Below are 19,655 nucleotides of genomic sequence, written 5' to 3' on the forward strand. Positions count from 1 at the left end.
GAAAACGGCAGAGATCTCGCAGACAAGGTCTCATCGCAGGCAGGCTGTGCCCTGTGACCCGGCACGACGGTGCAGGTGGGGACAAACCCCCACAGCCCTCCCTGGGCAGGGGACAGGGCAGGGGAAGGGCTCTGCCCGGGGCTGGTGGCCGTGGCACGGAACCGGCAGCGTCCTCCATGTCCCCATCTGAGCAGTGTCCCCGCTGTCGCCTGTCCCCACCGTAGGGACGCAGCGCCCCCTGCTGTGGTGACAGCGCAGGACAGGGGACACAGAGCGGGGACAGGCAGCAGGGACACGAGGGACAATCCTCGACGGACCCCTCTGCCAGGGCCTCGCTATGGCCAACGGAAGGAGGCAAGGGAGGGAAGAGCAGCTCAGCACCCCCCTTTTTCCCCTTCAAAGAGCCACAGGCACCTTCGTTAAGGAAGAGAATTTATCAAAATTAGAAAAAGACACCACAAATATAAAAAAAAAGCCCAGGCTGGGAAAACGTCTACCAGTTCAAATGCCCCCACCCTCCCCTCATTGCCCCAGCGCAGGGGAGGGACATGGGATGTCTGGGAGGGAGAGAGGCAGGTTGTGCTCCCAGAGCTGCCCTTGCTTTTGGGGACAAGGGGACAGTCACATATCTCATCACTGCTGGGGAGCCTGGCCAAAGCAGAGCGCCTCCCATGGGAGGCTCCTCAGCAGCCACCTTCAGTGACTGATTTTCTTTGGCCACTTGCCTTTGGAACAAGCCCCCCACGCCCCAGAGAGGAGGTGGCAGAGGGGGGCCCTGCCAGCATCCCCCCATTCTCCCCAGCACACAGCTGCCTGTTTATAAAAGCTCCCAAGAGCAGGACACACCGAGCTGAGCCCGAGGTCACAGCCCTGCCAGGCTGGCAAGGAGATGAGCCAGCTCCTTGCCCCACCTACGCTATCTAAGCTCCCACCCCCGAGAGCAGGCAGGTGCTGCCTCCCTGGGGTGCAGCAGCTTCATCAGGAGTCGTTGGGGAGCCCAAACAGCTTGACAGTGCCAGCCTCCCGGCTGCTGTCATATTTGCCATCTTTGTCGTCACAGGCGAAAGCCAGCAGCGGCCTCTTCGGGTGCCAGGCCACTGTGAAGGTGGGGGACTCACACTGCACCTCCCAGAGCTTCTCTCCTGCATGGAAAAAGAGCCACGTCAGCCTGGAGAGCCTCCAGCCCCCTCTGCTGCTCACCTCCCCAGAGCCAAGCACCTGCTGCTTCCCTCAGCCAAGAGGGGAGGCAGCACAAACGCTGCTCCAGCGCCTTTTAGTCACCCAGTGACAAGGTACAGACATGACAGGCATGTCTGCCACAGACTACTGAGGCAGAGGCTCCCCCTCATGGCAGTCTGCTCTGCACAGCAAAGCTCTTCCTTATCACACTGATTCTCTCTGTGCACTCCCAGCTCCACCAGCACTTTTCCGTCCAGTTCCCTCCTTGCTGTTCCCCAGAATAAAACCATTACCTGTCTCCACCTCGGCAATGTCAATGAAGTGATCTTCTGATGCCGAGGCCAGCATCTTCCCATCATGGCTAAAGCTCAGTGTGCGCACGGGCCAGTCGAGCCTGCAGCAACCGAAGGGAGCAGAGAATGAGGCACTGCCACCACAGTCCCCAGAGAGGGGGGAAAACAATTTTGGGACAGCTCTACCTACCTGGAGAAGCACCTCACACACACCAGCTCATCCACATCCCAGAGGCTGACCAATGCGTCAGCACTGCCTGTGGCAAAGTACTTCCCCATGGGATCAAACTTGATGCAGATGCAGTTGGAAGGATGAGCATTGATGGACTGGATGGGTTTCAGCTCTGGGTAGCTGTGGAGGGAAAGGGAGAGGGCAGGGATCAGTGAGAGAAGCCCAGGGATTCCCTAGAGCAGGGCAGGCATGAGGCACACCAGGACTGGAAGCAAACCCTGCTGAGGAAGAAGACACTGAGCATCCAGTGAGTGAGGCAAAGCATCAGGGACCATTATGGGGAGCTGAGCCCAGCCCACAACTGTGGCAACCTCAGCTCCAGGCAAGTTCATTCCTACCAGAGGGCAGGGGATTGCTGGGATGTGGGGCTCAGGTTTCCCAAAAGCAGCAAAGGCACTTGCAAGTGACTGCAGCCAGCCCAGCCACCCAGTCCATCAGCAGCCAGGGACACCTGCCTGAGGATGTTGATGCAGCCATTCCCATTGGTGAGGAAGAACATGTTGTTATCGTTGTTCCAGGAGATCTCGTTCACCTCAAACTTGAACTGTTCCTCAGCTTTGGAGCGATGTGTCTTGGCATCAATGAAGGTGACCACATCATCCTTGTTCCCCACGGCGATGGTCTGTCCATCAGGGCTCCAGCAGATGTTGATGTTCTCACCTGAAGGGATGGAAAGGCAGCAGGTCCCACTTCTACTTCAAAGCACTCTCAAAGGGGAAAGACTGCCAGTTCTTCAGTCTAACACACAAACTCTGCACAGTAGCTATCCAGCAAAACCAAATTTGTGAGAAGAAAAGCTTGAAAACAATATGCCACACCCCATTTCAACCAAGATGGGACCACAGCAATCACCACACAAGGTCAAGTCAAACATCTCTGAATCCAATTATCTCTGAGATCCAGAAAAAACAGAAGCCAAAAATAAATATATTTGAATAAATACAAGAATGTGGCAGGTTGCTGTTACACAACCTTACAATGCCATTCCCAGCCTCAACAACCCAAAACTGGACATTTCCAAGAGATAGTATTTGAGTTAAGCATCACATGAATTCAAACTGTTTTTCTGAATCCACATAAACTTTTATTTCCACTATGGCTCTCTGTAAACACGCTTATCTCCAGCCTCACAGCCCACTGACCCCAGAGACAAGTACAAAGGACATTTTAACAGCCACCATATTTCAGTCGTTCTACCAGTCCTGACCCCACAGTAAATCACCTGTTACATGATGAGTGCAACACAAATATAAAGCAGTTAGCAAAGATGTCCCAACCAGGAACAACCACAGGAAAGGTCCAAAGCTCTGTGCCACTGCAGATGGGTCCCACGCAGCTGGGGTCCTGCCGGTACTCACCTGGGAAGGGAGGGACTCACCTTTGGTGTTGACAGTGGCGATGCACTTGGTGGTGCGGACGTCCCAGATGCGGATGGTTTTGTCCCCTGACGCTGTGACGAAGAGGTCAGGGTTGCTGGGGTGCCAGCAGAGCTGATCCACGCTGTCCCCGTGGCCCCGGTAGTTGTTCTCCTTCACCTGGAGGGAGAGGGCAGACGTGGTGATGCGCCTACCTCTGCTCCCACTCCTGCCCCATGTCCCAGCCCTCTGCATGGCATCGACCCGGGGCCTCGCCCGATGGAGAATCCCGGCCGCGTTCCCCGCCAGGCACCAGCTCCACTCCCGGCTCGCAGACCCGGCCTGCGCCGTCCTTGGCGATGCTCCCGTTCCGGTGCGCCCCGAGTACCCTGCCCCAGGCCCGGTACCGACCACCGGCACACCCTCCCGGTTCCGGATACCAGCCCGAGCACCCGCACCCGGGCTGCCCAAGGGCTCCCGGTTCCAATCCGCACCACCGGGGGCTCTCACCAGCCGGTCCTTCTCGAGCAGGAAGACGCTGGCGGTCTTGTCGAAGGAGCCGGAGGCGAGGCGGCGGCCGCAGCAGCTCCAGGCCACCGAGTGCACCTTGGCGCCGTGCGCCGGGAACTCGCGGCTCCGCGTGTTGGCGCGGAACAGCTCCTGCATGGCCTGCACGTAGGGCGACAGCGCCATGGCGGGGCCGCCGCCACCGGCACCGCGACCCCGCGCGCGCCCCGCCCCGGCGCCGCGCCTGACGTCACTTCCGCCGGCCGCCCGCGCCCGGCGCGGCCCCACCGGCGGAGCGGAGCCGCCGCCCGCCGCCGGGATGGACGACGACGTGGTCCTGGTCAGCGATTCGGACTCGGTAGGCGTCCGCTCGCTGCCGCTCCGGCCCCGCCGCTCGCTGCCCGGCCCCGCCGTGGGTCCGCGGCTCCCGCCGGGCACGGCGCCGTTGCCCCACACAAAGATGGCGGCGCTGCCATGGCGAGCGGGGATGGGAGCCGCGCACGGAAAGCAGCCTCGGGGGCAGGGGAGGGGGTGGGCGTGTGTTCCCCGCTTCCGTCGCGCCCCAGCCGCATCCTCAGGGAACTCCCACCCTCTTCCCAGCCGGGCTCGGGTCCCCGAGGGCACCTCCCGCCGGCAGAGCCCCGTTCCACAAGCGGGCCTCCCCGCACGGATGTCCCGGCCGAGAAGGGTCCGGCCCCGCAGGGCTCTGCCCCCGGCGGGATGCGGTGCGGTGGCTGCCGCCCTCCGCCCTGTCCCGCTCCGCCGGCGGGTGCGGGGCCGGTGAGGCGGCGGTTCCGGGCACGAGGCTCCGGCCCGGAGCGGGAGCAGTCGGTCCCCGTCCCGCACCGCTGTCCCGGGTCCTGAGGCGGATAAGCCCCGCAGCTCCCGCCCTCCGCAGCTCCTCTTGCGAGCCGGAGCCCGCTGAGCTTTGCCGCATCCTTGGGGAAGGCAGCAGGTCTGAGTCAGGGGGGAAAGAGGTGGACAAATTATCTGCTAAACGCGTTCCCCGCTTTGAGATGCTGAGAGGGACTTTTTTTCCCCCCAAGAGCGAACAGGCTCTGACCCCTCCTGGGCACACCAAAAGCTTGGGAAGTGCAGTGCCTGGTGCAGGCACAGCTGCCTTCCCCTGCCTGCTCCTGCTGCCCCTCAGACCCTGCGTCGCCCAGCGAGGCCCGGGTGGGAGCCCCCAAAGTCTCAGGGCTGCTGTAGCTCCGATTAGTGCCACAGATCAAAAGGCAGCTTTGTTTCCTGTCCTCCAGAATGGGTGGCCAGAAAGGTGCCAGGGTGTGGATCCTGTGCTGTTCTGCCAGTGCCTGGGTAAGGAGAGCACCCTGTGCTTTTGTTGCCCTCCCTGGACATGCCAGCAGGATTGGCATTTCCCTGTCGTGGGAAGGAGCTGAGCAGGCAGCAGCCAGGTCTGCTGTGAGCCAAAGCAAGAGGGCATGAACCCTGAGGGAAGTGGGGAAGAAGAGCCTAGGTTAGGGTCTGTGCTGCCAGGGGAGGCTGATCCCAGGGCTCAGGGCCACAAACCCCCACGGACAGGCAGAAGGGTCTTTGCCCTTGGTTTTCTGGGCTAGTACCTTTTCCCTCTTGGACTGGGGCTACAGTGCCACTATAGCAGAGGCCCCTGGCAGGATGGGACATTGACACTGCTGCTCTGTCCCCACAGGACATCATTGACCTGACCTGTGAGGACATAAACACGAACTCGACACTGTTGAGCAGCCTCGACACCATCGACCTGACTAAGGACATGTGCAGCCCTCTCCACTCCACCCTTGGTGCTACCCAGAACCCCAGAAATGCTGCCCCAGCAGCATGCATGTCCCATCCCCAACTCTGCCCCACCGCAGAAAAAACACAGGCAGCAGCAAAACCTGCACCAGCATCACACAGCAGTCACGTGAAGCTCAGTTCCACCGTGGTCCCAGCAGAAATCATGGAGAACTGCAGCTGCCTTTCTCCTGTCTCTAGGCGCCGTAGCTGGAGCTCAGAGCAGGATTACAGCACTACTGCCTTTAACAGCAACTTGGACTCACAGTCAGACTCAGACTGCCTGTCTCCATCTCCCCCCAGCCTGGAGAGCAACAGGAGCTGGAGAGCTGATGGCCCAGAGGAGGATCCTCCCCAGCCCTGCCAGGAAAGGAACTTCCCCCCAAGGCTGAGCCCTGCCCCTATTCCTGTTACACCAGGAAAGGCTCAAAAGGTTTTGCTGGAAACGAGTGGCTTCCCACCACACCAACCAATCCAGCAAGCCACCCCAGCCAGGACTGATGCTGACAGCAAGGCCAGGCTGGATAAACTGCACAATTTCAGCAGAAGTGGAGTCCAGCACCTCTTCCTCCAAGGCATAGAAGCCAACAGGGAAACACAGCAGGTAAACAGGGTTTAGAGCAGCCTCTGTGGTAGAGGATGGAGAAGGGCAGCCCCTGCTCCCTTTGTCAGGCAGTCAAGGGCTCTGGTTAGTGCAGGTCCCTTCACAGTGGGCCCCAGATCACAGCTGGGTTCCTCTGTGTCAGGGAAGCTTTCACTCATTGTTTTGCCTTGTACATGGCAGAAACCTGGACTCATCCCCAGCATGAAGCTGAGCATGGTGCACACCACCATGGAGGAGAACATCCTGGAGGGCACCTTGTATTTCCTGAACGAGTTTGTCTCCTGCCAGCACTGTCCCCCCAAAGAAATCATCTCCCACCTGATCAAACAGATGCTGTCAGACACCCATGAAGGGGAGATCCTGAATGACATCTACATGCTGCTGCTGAAGATCCAAATGTATGTGTTCACCTTGTCCCAGGGCCCTGGGGTTTGCTAGGTGCTGCCAGGGTCTATCCAGCATAAGGGTTATTCTCTGTGGTGCTTACCCACAGAACAGGGTGTGATTTCCCCTATAAACCAGGATAATCCTCCTGCCAACACAGGCACAACACAGGCTCTCTCTGAGGGTGGGTCAGGGACAGCTTGTGACACAAGGGAGCTCTTGGGGACAGAAGAGTGTGTTTGCCTTTGCCCTAAAGTCATGGTCTCATTCTTCACTGCTGTGACATAGCAGAAGCATCTTCCCTGGGCTGCAGCAATGCCAGCAGTGGCTGGAGCAGCTCCCTCAGGTTTCCCTCAGAAAAGCACAATGTTTTATGAGGCCATGAGCCCAAGAGTCCTGGGCCTCTCCACAGAGTATAGCCCCTGTCAGGAGCTTGCTTGTGTTATGGGGAGCAGAAGGGGTGAGGAGAGATGGAGAGGAGAAGGGAGGGAAGGCACCTGAGCAAGTGAGGCTGGGAGTGGCTGGGGAAGGGCTAAGGGGCTGCAGCACCTCCAGGCAGATGGCAATTCAGCACAAATGGACATGGCTGTCCTTGCAGGCTCCATCCAGCCAACATCACCACGGTGGGATGGGACTGGACACTGGTGAAATTCATCATGGAGGACGAGGTACTTGGCACCGTGTGTGTCACATGGGGCAGGGATCATCCAGCACACGCTGCCTGAGGGTGAGCATTTTCCAAGTGCTTCCTGTGGCTGTGCTCTGCTGCAGAGCTGGCCAGTCCAATAGGGAGTGCCAGCTGAGAATCCCGCATTTATCCACCATGCTTCCTTAACCCTCTGCACAGTTTTAGCCAAGTTATCCCACTGAAGAAGGCACAGCAACAAATAAACCCTCTCTGGGTCACAGCACTAGTGCAATGCCCTTCAGGGTCTTGCCTGATCCAGGCAGCTCCTCCTACAGTATGTACATCAGTTCCTCAGTATGTACATCAGTCCACTTCCAAGACAGCCAGCTTCCCTGGTGTTTCTAAACCCATGGCCCCACCAGACTCCTGTGCTCTCCATCTGCTCCCAGGAGAAGCCCCCCGGACGGCTCCTCTTCCTGCAGTACGTGGTACAGACCCTGGAGGATGACTTCCAGCACAATCTGAAGTCACACCAGCTGCAGAAGTCAATTGCCAAGAAGGTGCTTTCATGTGACTTGTACTTCAACAATGTCAAGTAAGAGACACTTCCTCCTTGTTCTGTAACCAGATGCTGAGAGGCAGGGACTCAGGGAACACTTGTTGAGATTCCAGTCAGACTTTCCAAGAAGCAGACTTGGGAAGGGAAAGGAAAGTGTGAAGTGTAGGGCCAACTATAAGAGCTAGGGAAAGATTTACAAAAGCAAACCACCAGAGATGATGCATGGCCTTTCCAGTCACAACAGCATGGGCTTTTCCAAGCAATGAGGTCAGATTTGCATTGCTTAGGACAGGACTGAGAAGGAGGCAGTCCTGTAGGAGTATACAAATCAAGAGAGCTCCTCAGTTGAGCTGTTCAACAGAGCTACTCTTTAACTTGTCCAAGTGGGTGGAACATACTCTTCATTCTCAAGGCCTTCCCTCAAGCTCCAAGTGGATCTAGAGGTGAGAACACAACAAAACAAGGCACATCCCCAATAAAATTCTTGTTTCTGTCCCAGGGAAGTGGTCAAGTGGTTGGTGGCAGCAGTTACAGGAGTCGGGTTCTCCCAGCCCCAGGAGCAGCTGCAAGAAGCCAGGGCTGAACACAGCTCATCTTCACCAAGGCTGGCCAGCACTCAGACAGCTCAGACAGACCAGGCTCAGACAGCTTTCTTTGCCCAAAAGTAAGCTCCAGAATTCCAAACTCCCTGCTGGCATTGTCATGGACCCAAGTCAGGCAGAAGCCAGAGTCTGTCTCACTGTCAGTTCAGGGAAGCCAGGCTGACCAGCTTTGCTCATTCTTCTTTGGGTTAAAGACTTGGTGAGCACAAGTCTCTCACCTGGTAGGAAACTGGCTCAGTGTCATCCTCTTGCATGTAGTGTAAGGCTGGAGCTCGTGGCACACAGCTCAGGCAGCCCCATGCTGCTCCAACACACAGGAAACCCACCGAGACCTCCTGAGGGTCACTCTGGGCATGAGCTTTGCTTGCAAAAGCATCAGATTCAGATGCCACCAGGAGACACCAAACCTGCATTCCCACATCCCTCATTGCATGAGAGTGAAGTAGGGGCCATCCCCAAGGCTTTGCTTGGCAAGCTGAGGGGCAGTGTCCCTGTGCTGACTGTCCCTCTCACCCAGGACGATGCTCCTGCTCCAGCGGATGTTGTCCATGGCAGTGGAAGTGGACAGATCTCCCAACTGCAGCTCCCGTAAGATTGCAGATGACATATTCCTGTTCATACTGCATATCCCCCAGAGGAACCAAAGGTGAGACAAGTGTGTGCGAGGCAGCATTTGCCTGTGTGAACAATGGTCTTATTCCCAATTCACATCCAAGTCTGGATACATAAAGTTCTACAGGCCAGCCAGCAAGAGCATGTCTGTGTCTCCCACAGAGATACAACATCCCCAGCTGAGCAGGTGATGTGTTGCTGAAAACACACCCAGATGGTGGTGTTGCTGAGAACAGTCAGTTCTCCCACTGGTTAAAGCTGTGACCTTAAAACTGTAAAGAGGGTCTGAAAAGCAGCACTGTGCATCAGCACAGCCAAGCACTGGCAAAGTAATCACTCATTCCCATGAACAACCAGGTAGTTACAAATACGATGCAGTTCCTACAGCTTTGCCTTGACATCCTTTGTTTGCTCCTTTAAAAAACACTAATCTGAAGCCAAAAGCACAAGGGCAGAACTGGCTCTGGTGTAAGCAAGAGACCACGAGGCCCCCAAGCATTTCAAACCCACATGTAAATGCCCAGCAAGCAGCTCTTCACAGCCTTTCAGCAGAACCCTGTACACACAGTAGGTATAACCAAGCCAAACTGACTCTAATCAAGCTGTCACTTTGCCCAGGACAGATATAGACCCAATTACCCCTGACCACACGTCACCCTTACTTGGCTGGGCTCCCTGCAAGTCAGCAGGAATGAGCCACTGCCACGCAGGCGGCTGGGCAGGGTGAGGTGCAGCAGCTCAGTTTGCTTTAGAGGCTGTACTCACTTCCAGCTGCTGCAGGTCACACCTGAGGATGAAAACACAGCCATGGCCAAGCCACATCACAAAGGTCTCACCACATCTGGTGGTCTTCCTTCCACGGCATAGCTGGGTAGCCCCTGCCGTCACCCCACATCTGCACTAGGTCAGCTGCACAGCAGAAGCTGGAATAATTGTCTCTGCTCAGGGTGTGCTGTCTCAGCCAAAGTAAATTCCTTTTGTGTTCCAGGGAAGCTTTATTAAACACCATGGAGAGCCAGCTCCTGCGCTGCAGACTGCTGGAGCTTTTATTCCAGCACAGTTGTGATGTGCCCACAGCCTCATCTATGTCTCTGGACAAGATCCTGTATTTCCTGAGCCACTCCTCTGTGCTGCCACAATTCCAGGTATCCAGTCCAACCTCTCCTTTGACTTGTTTTCCTCTGAGAAAACTTCTAACAATCAAATACTGTCTCCTGTCCTAGGATGCAACAGCAACATGGCAAAGGTGGGATGAGATGCTGCAGTACTTGAGTTTGCTGTTGCTGAGTTACCAAAGTGTAAAACTGGGTAAGCAGTGCTTGTTCTGGCCCTAACAGTCTCATCAAGAGGCTGCAGTAGAACAGCCAAATTCCTCTTCCTCCTCTCATCACCCCTTGGAGTCATGGCCACTGAAGGACAGTGTGCCTCCATCCATTATAGTAACTATTACCAGTAGTCAAAGAAGTAATGTTGCATCAGTCAGAGCACCCACCTTGCTTTGCCAAGTTTAACCCCTGCAAAATAGCCTTCTTCCTAAAGGAAGGAAGCACTTCTTAGCACTGGAGAGTACACAAGAGGTTGCTTTGTACCCACTGTTATCTAAGTTGCTGCACGGTGGGTGGAAGAATAGGGTGGTTTAGGAAGAAAAGCAGAAGACAAGGGATCACAGAATATCCCAGGCTGGAAGAGAGACACGAGAATCATTGAGTTCCATTCCTGGCCCTGCACATACACCCTGTAATCCCACTCTGTGTCTAAGAGAGCTGTCCAAACACTCCTGGAGCTCTGGCAGCCATGGAGCCATGACCGTTCCCTGGGGAGCCTGTTCAGTGCCCAGCCACCCTGTGGAGGAAGACCTTTTCCCAAATAGCCAACCTAAATCTCCCTTGGCACATCTCCAGTCATTCCCTCAGGTTCTGTCACTGCCCTACAGAGCAGAGGTGGGAGCTGTGGACCCCAGTGAGGTCAGATCTGTCTCCTTGAGAACACACCCAGTAACCTAAGCCACTCATGTAGTTTCCCCTCTAGACCCCTCACCATCTCTGAAGCTCTCCTTTGGGCATGTCAGGACACTTTCAGCACTTAGGAAACTGTACAGGGAGCACCACCCACAGCAGCCATGGAAACAGCAGCAATTCTGACCTCAGGAGAGTGGCACAGTCACAAAACACTCTAAAACTCCGTATTTTGCCAGAAGTCTCTTCCAGCTTTGGGTGCTTTAGCCCAGGGTTAAGGCTGTCATTAATGAATGCAGAGTCATCATATATGCAAAGTCTCACTCTCCCTGAAGCCCCAGACAATCACTGTTGTTGGGCTCTTTAGAGACTCTTTTGCAGCTGCCCATTTTGCCATTCACACAGAAGGATTATACGAGCCTTGCCCCCTCCCCATTCCCTGGGCTCCCTCTCCAAACAATGAGCTCCAGGAGGGGCCAAATCCTTCTTCCCGGAGTCTAGTGCAGATCATCATCGAGGATGACAAGAGGATCAGCCCCACTTCCAGCACTGCCTGTGGCACTCTGGGATCCATCCCAGCAGCTTGGGCAGCCCTTTGGGTGTTGCCTCTCCCCACCAGCATTTCTTCTTACAGAGCACCTGCGGACCTCCGTCACTGACCGGATGGATCTGATCGCTCAGAAAGCCAAGCCCAGGCTCCAGGACAGTGATGACATCAGCCAGCTGGACATTCAGCTGAAGATGAACAACTTCATCAACAGAATGCAGAAGACCCTGGGACAGCCTTTCCCCCCGCAAATCCAGGAGAAACTGTTCATGCTGCAGGAGTTGTTCTTCATTGTCATTGCTGCCTGATGGAGACAACCACTGAAGCAAGGGGGACAAAACTTCATGTTCTCAATACAAAACCTCCCATCTCATGCTGCAATCTCAGCATCATGGGGGTTGGTTTATACAGTCCTTTTGAAAGATGTTTGGTTTACATTGTCTCAGCATTTCCGTTCAAGTTTGACTCGTCATGCAGTTTTACAAAGCACTTTGTACACTTTAAAAAATAAATTTTTTTTCATGTTTCCTAAGACTCTTTCATTCTGGTGCCTTTGCTGCCCAGAGGAAGTTCAGAGATCTGTCAGATCACTCCACAAGGCCATGCTTTAACCCCAGCCTTCCCAATCTGTGAGATTCACCTGTGTAATCAGGACCACAGCAACAGCCTGTACCTCAATACCTCAATCTGTTCCATGACTTTTAGCTCAGCTTACACTCCCGGAGCACAAGGAACACCAGCATTCAGAGCCCAGACTTCCCAAGCCCAGGTCAGTCATGTGCTCCATCTGCAGTATTTTAAAGAGCAGCTAAAAACACTAAAACATCACCAAACCACAACTTTCCAACAGGGAACTGGGCCCCTCTAGGGAAGCACCAGCCTAGTTCACACACCTGTGCCCACCTGCACAGTACAGGTGGAAACACAGCACACAACCAACAGGATAGAAAAATCTCAGGAACATGAATTTAGATTGCTCAAAAAACCACAAAGACTTCATGTTTAGTTTCATTTGCACAAGCCCTAAGATAGAACTGAGCCTGGCTGTAAACCCAGTCTCCCTGTGAAAAGAAAATTTGTGGGCAAATATTTCACCCTAGTGAGGTGCTGCCAGAACCTTATCCACCAGAACCTTGACCCCACACTCACTGGACAGCCCCACATCTCTCCCACAGATGCTCTGCCAGCACCAAAACACACTGTGGACATCCATTCCACAAGGCTTTTATTGTCTTGTAACAAACAAAACACACACACACACACATTAGGAGACGTGAATACAGTCAACAAATAAATTAATGTCAAATGAGAGCCTGATTGCCAAGGTGCAAATGAGCAGTGGCAGAACTGCTGGTTTGGGTGGGGGACTTGCACACAACACATCACTGGCAGTGCTGCTGAAGCTTGAGAGACAGCAGTGCTACAAAATGTGCTGTTTCAGAGGGGCCAGCAGCCAGCCAAGGGAGCCAACCCCCGTTTCATTCTCCAGGGAGATTGTTTGGTTTAAGAAGGCAGAAACCCGGAGCTCAACAGTTACCACCTGTTAAGTAACCTCTGTATAATGTTCTGGCAACAGAAACTTCCATGTCCAGACAAAAGGCTGCTGCTGGCCGAGAGACTGCAACACAATTGTGAGATCAAGAGCAGACCTGAGGAGACCCATTTGCCACAGCACAGGTGAGGATTAGAGAGCAATGCTGCCTATCAAGCTTAAGGGATCAGATGGTAGCCAGGAGTTCCTTCCACATTTCCTGAAAGCCAGTGTTAGCTGTTCCCAGGAACTGGTTCAGACTAGGTCAAGGCTCACATCCAGCTTAGCAGGGAGGATTGCTCAGCCTTGGTCTGCCCTCAGTCCTCCCCCAGCCCTGCAGAGCACACTTAATGTTGATAAAACGAAATAACCTGTGTCTGAGAAGTGTTTCCAGCATCTAATATATCCTACATGATTCTAGGGAAAAAAAAACCACAAAAACAAATCAAGCAGCATCCAGAGTGCCAGAACACCTGCAAATCTGCTGTCTAGAACACAGGACAGTGCTGTTTTGCAGAACAAAGACAGGAGGATTACTTGGTTCAAGTCACACCAGCTTTGGTTACATCCACCTTCTTAGAGGAACATGAAGAGTTGGGAGAAAAGGAATTTTCCCTTATTACTTCCAAGCTCCATTAGATTCTGCTCCCTGCCTTTCCAATGAGAACATCTTAGAATGGTCACTGGTCCCTTTTCCCTTTAAAAAACATTCCAAGAACAAAAAACATGGTCACACTGGATAGTGAGGGAGTGCTACATTTATACTGACCTATCACACACCCCATCTTCCTTCTGGCAGTTAATGGTCCAGTTTTCAGTCTTTGCTTGTTCACATCATTTTCTGCTTGATCTCTTGACCACCAGTCCTCCTGTGGGTCCTTCAGCACTGAGCAGAACAAGACAACCAGATTCCAGGCATATGAGCCAGGTGCACACACACCACATGGAATCCTGTCCCAAAAAAACACGGCTCAGGGTTTCACTGTGGTGTGGTGTACTGGCAAGCACATCCAGAGCAGCCTGGCAGCCCAAACCAGTGCAGTGCAGTAGACAGGATGGTTTACATTGGTTTAGAACTGATGCAGGAGCTTTTCCAAAACTGGCTTTAGCAGGACAATCACGACTGTTTCTTTTTCTGAGATCAAGAGCTGGAAAGGGAGACTTTCCTACTTAACTGCAGCACATGGGACAGGGAAGCAGAGCCTAAGACACCCTGTAGCCTGCTAAAGACACTGGAAGCTTTCCTCTAGAACCCAGTGGGAGTGAGCACATTCAGATCCCGAGGTTTAATATTGTGGGAACGTGGAGATTGTTTCCTCCCATCTGTGCCTGGAATGTCCATTTTGGGTGGCTTGAAGGTGACTGAATCCTCTGTCATCCTTGTTGCCTGAGCACGCATCAGCTCCATTGGGGATGGCTTCTGGGCACCCTTATAGGACTGAATGGTAAACCCTCCTGATGAAAAGAAAAAAAATCACAGTAAAAACCAGGAAAACCAGTCAAATCCATTTCCTCCTGCTGCCAGGAGTGAGCAGTGTCACTGACACTCAGCACCACAGACAGCCTGTACAAATTCCAGCAGCTTTATGTTATCTGAAGCCTATTCCATATCAGGGGCTGACACTTCAGTCCTGGTTGCATCACACATCAGAGAAAAGAGTAAAAAGCTGTCACCTTCACACCCTGCCCCTCCCACTGCAAGTTATCTCTATTTCCAGACCCTTGGCACATGTTTTACCCAACTGCTCTATATTTAGGCACAGAAACTATATGACTAACACGCATTCCCAAGGTGGTCCTGGAGAGTAACAAGGCAAGCAGGATAAGACTTCAGAAAGTGCCAGCAAGTCTGCTGTGACAGTTCCTCCCTTGCTCTTTGCAAGGCAGATTTTCAAGGACATACCTGCATCACTGGCCGATTTCTGGACAGCTCTGGGTCCAAAAAAGCTCCATCTTTCAGATGACAATCTGTCCGCACCACCTTCCATAGCAAAGTCTGAGCCAGTGATAGAAGTAGAGGATCCCTGACTAAACCAACCCCTAAGAAAAAAAATTATTGATATGTTTAAAACATGATAATAAATACTTTCAGTGACCCCACTATGCCAAGAACTCTTCATGTAGTTTAAAGGGCCAACTGAAGAAATCTTAATAGGTTTGTTACTACCCAGGATAAAATATACATGCTTAAGTTCCACAGGCTTCCAGCCTTTGGATCTATCCAACAGAAATCCTCATCAGGCTCTAAATTTCACCCTGTGCAGTCCCTCACAGAATAAGAAGGTTATTTGTAGCAGCTCCCATCTCAGCAGCCTGTAGGAAACCAAAGGAGGCAGAGTACCTTTTTTTATGACTGGGGGAGGAGTGGGGGGTGCTGCTTGGAGTGGACTGAGCAGAAGAATTCTGTTTGTCATCTTTTGTTGTCTCTCCATTCTGCATTTTCAGGTTCTGTCAGGAGAGGCAACAGAAACAGAAGCAACAGAGCTTAAATACTGGACACAAGGAAGGACATCTAGTTTTACTGCCAAAACCAGACAACTGTTTCTATAACAGGTGATAAAGTGCCACCACACCTAAAGTTGTATCCAGCATTATGATACCCCCTTAAGTTTCTCTCCACATCAAATACAAGCATTTTGGAAGTTCACTTTGGGCTACAGGAAGGAACACCAGCACTCATAGGGAGGTTGTGGATACAGCAGAGCTCACTTCAGCTACCTGGTGGTCTAAATGCCACAGCATCCATTTGTCTTCAGCACTTTTCAGAGCAACAAAGCTTTCAGTCCCACCAGTTCTCTAACAAGGGTGAGACCAGTGCTCACAGAAGGTACAAGGTCAGACACCAGACAGTGTGAAGCAATTAGTGTACATCAGGATGCAAACACTGCTCTGATAAAGAGATGAACCTGGGCACAAAATAAACAGGAACTGGGTGTATGCAAACCATGTTATTATAAGCTGGACAGTACAAACTGAACTTTGAAGAAGTCATTTGAAGGGCAGTTACAGTTCAAACACAAAATACACAGGGTACCTTGTAATGTTTCCTGTGGCTATTCAAGCCACACTAATGCAATTCATGGACGCAATTACTGAAACTTTGGCCTCGTGGGAGGACACTGGAAGAGTTGACTATTAAACTCCAACTCAAATTTTTTTAAAAGCTCAGTAGCCCACAGTAACATGTTTACTCAAGACTTCTGTTTTCAGTAAGACACAGCTGGTTCCTTCCACAATGGAAATGCAGTTTACAAGTTCTCTTTAGACACAGTTTCAGAAATCTACTGCAGGGCCCCATTCAAAAGTACAGCAAGAAATTAGATTGTGTAGGGCTGTCCCCACTTGGAAAGACAACTGTCACAGTTTGGTATGACAGTGAAACACAACAGATTTCAGAAAAAAAAGCTGTTTCAAAACTACAAAGCCTAATGTTAACTTTAAAATAAAACTGGGTAATGAGTTTACCAAACACAATGAGCTAATAACCTTCAGAAGAAGCAGCTTAAGGAAAGTCTTGGCAACACGCTCCAAAACTTACGTCACCAGGTAAATGCTAAACCAGACACATCCTACATAGAGAAACTGAACAGAAAACAAGCCTTACGTGGACTGCCTCAGCCACTCGGTGGTACTTGGTCTCCTCAGTGGTGAGGCCTTTGTGGGGTGTGTAACCAGCTTCCCTCAGCCCTGCCTGCTGCTCAAAGCGCTGGATGCTCTCCTGAGTCTGCTCTGGAGCACAAAAGAGCACAAATTCACACAGAAATGCCACCACAAGCAGTTCTAGCAACTGAAGGCAAACCCTTTTTTTCATCATTCACACACTGCAACAAGATAAGGCAGAAAGACAAAGCTGGTGAGATATTCTGACTTGCCACCCTGAGACACAGGGCTAAGCAAGAGGAGCAGTGATTTGTCCCAAATCACCAAATATATCACAAATGCAACACCTGTAATTAATCCCACCTCACCCCAGACACTGCATCACTCCTACTCACAACTTCATAAATCTAGGAGAATCCAACAAGCTGGACACTTTAAGTGGCCATTGTATGCAAGGGAGCCTTGCAGATCATGTTTTAAAGACACTCAGTGATTTCATATCAGGTAAAATAAGCTATTTCAGCCAGATACATCTTATACTGACAGCAACTTCAGTTCTGAAATACATAAGCACTTTCTCCAAACCCCAGTGTAAGATGTTCACTCCCTAGTGGAACAAGGAGAAAAGTCAAAAGAAATTAGAGCACAAAAACATTTGTGGAAAAAGCTCATTGTCTTCTTTAAAACAGGTAACACTTCCCATCCTAAAGTTATTTTCAGACCCTTGTTATTTGTAGTCACTGAAAGAAGAGGCAGCACGGACAGAACAACACAGAAATAATTCCTCTTATTGCAAAAGGGCACATCTTCTCTGCAAACATAACTGACCCAATTTCATTTTAAAGCATCATGATTTGAACCATGTTTTGAAGTGTTGCAGTTAGCAAGGCAGCTGCTTCTATTAACAACATAAATGCCAGCAAAAGCTCCATTAGCACATTGTGTCAGCTCTCCTCACTGCTTGGGTTAATGGTAGAGCTCTGCCTGTCATTCAGAAACAACAAGTTAATAAGCAAACAGAGCAGCAGCAGCCTCTGAGCTCCAGGAACACGGACTGCAGTGCCCTGTCAGCAAACAACAAACTCTGCACTCCTCCCCCTGCCCCTGGAAACACAGAAGCACCACATGTGGCCTATTCCCCAGTTCCTTGTTGCCTTCTAGAAACATCCTCTGAAAAAAACAAACTCACACAGAGCAGAGCCAGTCTGAACCCAAGAGGTCTCCAGGAACCACCCTGAGGCATTACCAGGCTGGAGCACCCTCAGTGCCCAACCCACACATGAGTGTGAGAGGTGAATTCTTACTTGTGATCAGGGAGTTCATGATGACGTGAGTGGCCTTGGCCTTCACCACAGGCACCTTGTTCACACTTTCTGTGGACGATGAAGGAGTTATGACAGGTTTCGTGTTGGCATCCCCTTCATCATCCTGTGGGGAAGCAGCAGGGAGACAGTTTGAGATGGGAAAGAATCTCAGCACCCAGCCAGGGCACATCTCTAACGACACAAGTGAGACAAGGCCATGCTGCTCTGGCAGCCAGCCTTCATCCCACAGGAGAAATCCCCGTGCTGTGCTCACCGCAGACCAGGAATGTTCAGAACCTTAGAATTCATAGCAAGGAACAAGTGACTTGCACCCAACATTTGAAAACCTCCCAGGCTCAGAGCAAACAAGTCATTAGCTCACGTACAAAAAGGTCAACAGAAAAGAAACCAGAACATCTGTTCTTCTCTTAAATGCCAACTGGACTTCAAGGTCAACTAGGCAAAAGCACCAAGAGCACCTTCCACAGGCAGCTCAAGCACCAGCTGTTCACATGAATGGCAGTCACAGAGCAGAGCTTGGAGTGAACAAATTGTTTTCCCACCTCATTCCTTATATGTTTCTTGCTCAATGTGTCCAGTGGTCATAGTTCTACCACTGACCACAAGACCCCAGCAAAGAAACAGAAGATAAATGCTAGAATATAAAATATCTTGTGAAACACTGACTTCCTTCTCCCAAAACAGGAGTTCCCTGACTAGAGAGTTTACTTTTCATACCAAACCACAACTTTCATGTGTCTCTCACAAGAGATTTAAAAATCTAGGAGTTATAAAGTAGAGATTAAGCTCAAAGAGACAAAAGGTTACATACTTCCATCCAACAGCATTTAGTTTAATTTCAAACTTTAAAAACAGCCTCTAAATTTAAAAGAGCTGGTCCTGCACTCAAAGCATAGAATCCTACAATGGTTTGGGTTGGAAGGGATCTTAAAGATCACCCAGTTCCAACCCCATGCCATGGTGAGGAGACACCTTCTACTGGAGCAGCTTTTTCAGAGCTCCCACCAGCCTGGCCTTGAACACTTCTAGGGATGAGGCAGCTACAGTTTCTCTGGTCAAACTGTGCCAGTGCTTCACCACCTTTATTGTAAAGGACTTCCATCCAACCTAAACCACCCTTATGCTGGTTGCTGGGGTTTTTTTACAAACACGGAGGAGACGCTCAGCACATTGTTGTCCCACCCACAGCTCCAGAGCGAGGCAGAGGCAGCAGCGCCGGGCTCGGTCCCCAGCCGCTCCCGAGGATCCTGCTGCAAGGGCGGGGGGACAGGGCCAGCCAGGCAGGAGGGGTGTAAGGACAGGGGGAATGCCAGGAGAGGGCCGCCAGAGCTGCAAGGAAGGACATGCCGGGGCCAGCCGGGCCCGTACCTTCGAGAGCTCCTGGTACTTGCGCTCGGGGATGACCGGCTGCTTCCAGAGCACGCTGGCGCACAGATCGGCGGGCGGCGGCGTCATGGGCGCCGTGTCCTCCAGGGCATCATCGTAGCTGAAGGCGCGGCGTGGGACGCCGAGGGGAAGCGACATCCTGCCCGAGCGGGGCCCGCCACCCGGCTCCAGCGCTGCGGAGAGAGCGCAGCACTCAGCGCCCGCCGCCGCGCCCGACCGAGGCCGGCGGGGAGCGCGTGGGGAACCTTACCGGGAGCGTCGGGCTGCCCAGAGCTCATGGCGGGGCCTCAGCGAGGCTCGGTGAGGGGCAGCAGGGCCAGGCCCGGAGCGCTCATCGCGGAGCGCCGCCGAGCCGCCACGGCGGAAAGTGAGCGGCTTCTGCGGGGGCGCTCTTATAGGGGCGCGGTCTCGCGAGATGTGGTAATCTCGCGGGGGGCACCGGGAGGTGTAGTTCGTGCGGAGAAGGCGGGGCTCGCCGGAGAGGCGGGGCCGGGGCGGGGCCCCGCGCACCCACGGCCACGGTGGCGGGGCTGGAGTCGTGTGCTGCCGGCGTGTCCTGTCCTTCTGCAGACAGCCTCCAGGG

The 19,655-nt window shown here is 52.7% G+C and overlaps 3 protein-coding genes across 5 annotated transcripts; 1 reads left to right on the forward strand and 2 right to left on the reverse strand.

Moving 5' to 3' along the window:
* Positions 1 to 419: 419 nt before the first annotated feature.
* Positions 420 to 3,818, reverse strand: THOC3 (THO complex subunit 3). The gene is made up of 6 exons (XM_066329281.1): positions 3,570 to 3,818; positions 3,083 to 3,239; positions 2,160 to 2,364; positions 1,663 to 1,824; positions 1,473 to 1,573; positions 420 to 1,142 (listed from the first exon to the last, which is right to left on the reverse strand). The coding sequence occupies exons 1-6, from the start codon at positions 3,750 to 3,752 to the stop codon at positions 979 to 981; spliced, it is 972 nt and encodes a 323-aa protein (XP_066185378.1). The 5' UTR covers positions 3,753 to 3,818; the 3' UTR covers positions 420 to 978.
* A 10-nt stretch (positions 3,819 to 3,828) lies between these two features.
* SIMC1 (SUMO interacting motifs containing 1) lies at positions 3,829 to 11,762 on the forward strand. 3 transcript variants are annotated; one of them, XM_066329276.1, is made up of 10 exons: positions 3,829 to 3,924; positions 5,236 to 5,943; positions 6,124 to 6,341; positions 6,926 to 6,995; positions 7,405 to 7,550; positions 8,014 to 8,178; positions 8,634 to 8,762; positions 9,717 to 9,873; positions 9,952 to 10,036; positions 11,231 to 11,762. In XM_066329276.1, exons 1-10 carry the CDS (start codon positions 3,886 to 3,888, stop codon positions 11,536 to 11,538), a joined length of 2,025 nt encoding a protein of 674 aa, XP_066185373.1. In that variant the 5' UTR covers positions 3,829 to 3,885; the 3' UTR covers positions 11,539 to 11,762. The 3 variants fall into 3 exon arrangements, with proteins under 3 accessions (XP_066185373.1, XP_066185374.1, XP_066185375.1); XM_066329277.1 differs by having other exon boundaries at positions 11,318 to 11,762; XM_066329278.1 differs by lacking the exon at positions 8,014 to 8,178.
* Positions 11,763 to 12,438: 676 nt separating this feature from the next.
* Positions 12,439 to 19,482, reverse strand: KIAA1191 (KIAA1191 ortholog). The gene is made up of 7 exons (XM_066329282.1): positions 19,323 to 19,482; positions 19,055 to 19,245; positions 17,666 to 17,789; positions 16,366 to 16,490; positions 15,103 to 15,209; positions 14,665 to 14,801; positions 12,439 to 14,216 (listed from the first exon to the last, which is right to left on the reverse strand). The coding sequence occupies exons 1-7, from the start codon at positions 19,348 to 19,350 to the stop codon at positions 14,008 to 14,010; spliced, it is 921 nt and encodes a 306-aa protein (XP_066185379.1). The 5' UTR covers positions 19,351 to 19,482; the 3' UTR covers positions 12,439 to 14,007.
* Between the last annotated feature and the right edge of the window lie 173 nt (positions 19,483 to 19,655).

Source organism: Sylvia atricapilla, chromosome 14 (assembly GCF_009819655.1).
Source record: "Sylvia atricapilla isolate bSylAtr1 chromosome 14, bSylAtr1.pri, whole genome shotgun sequence".
In the NCBI taxonomy this organism is placed as follows: domain Eukaryota; kingdom Metazoa; phylum Chordata; class Aves; order Passeriformes; family Sylviidae; genus Sylvia; species Sylvia atricapilla.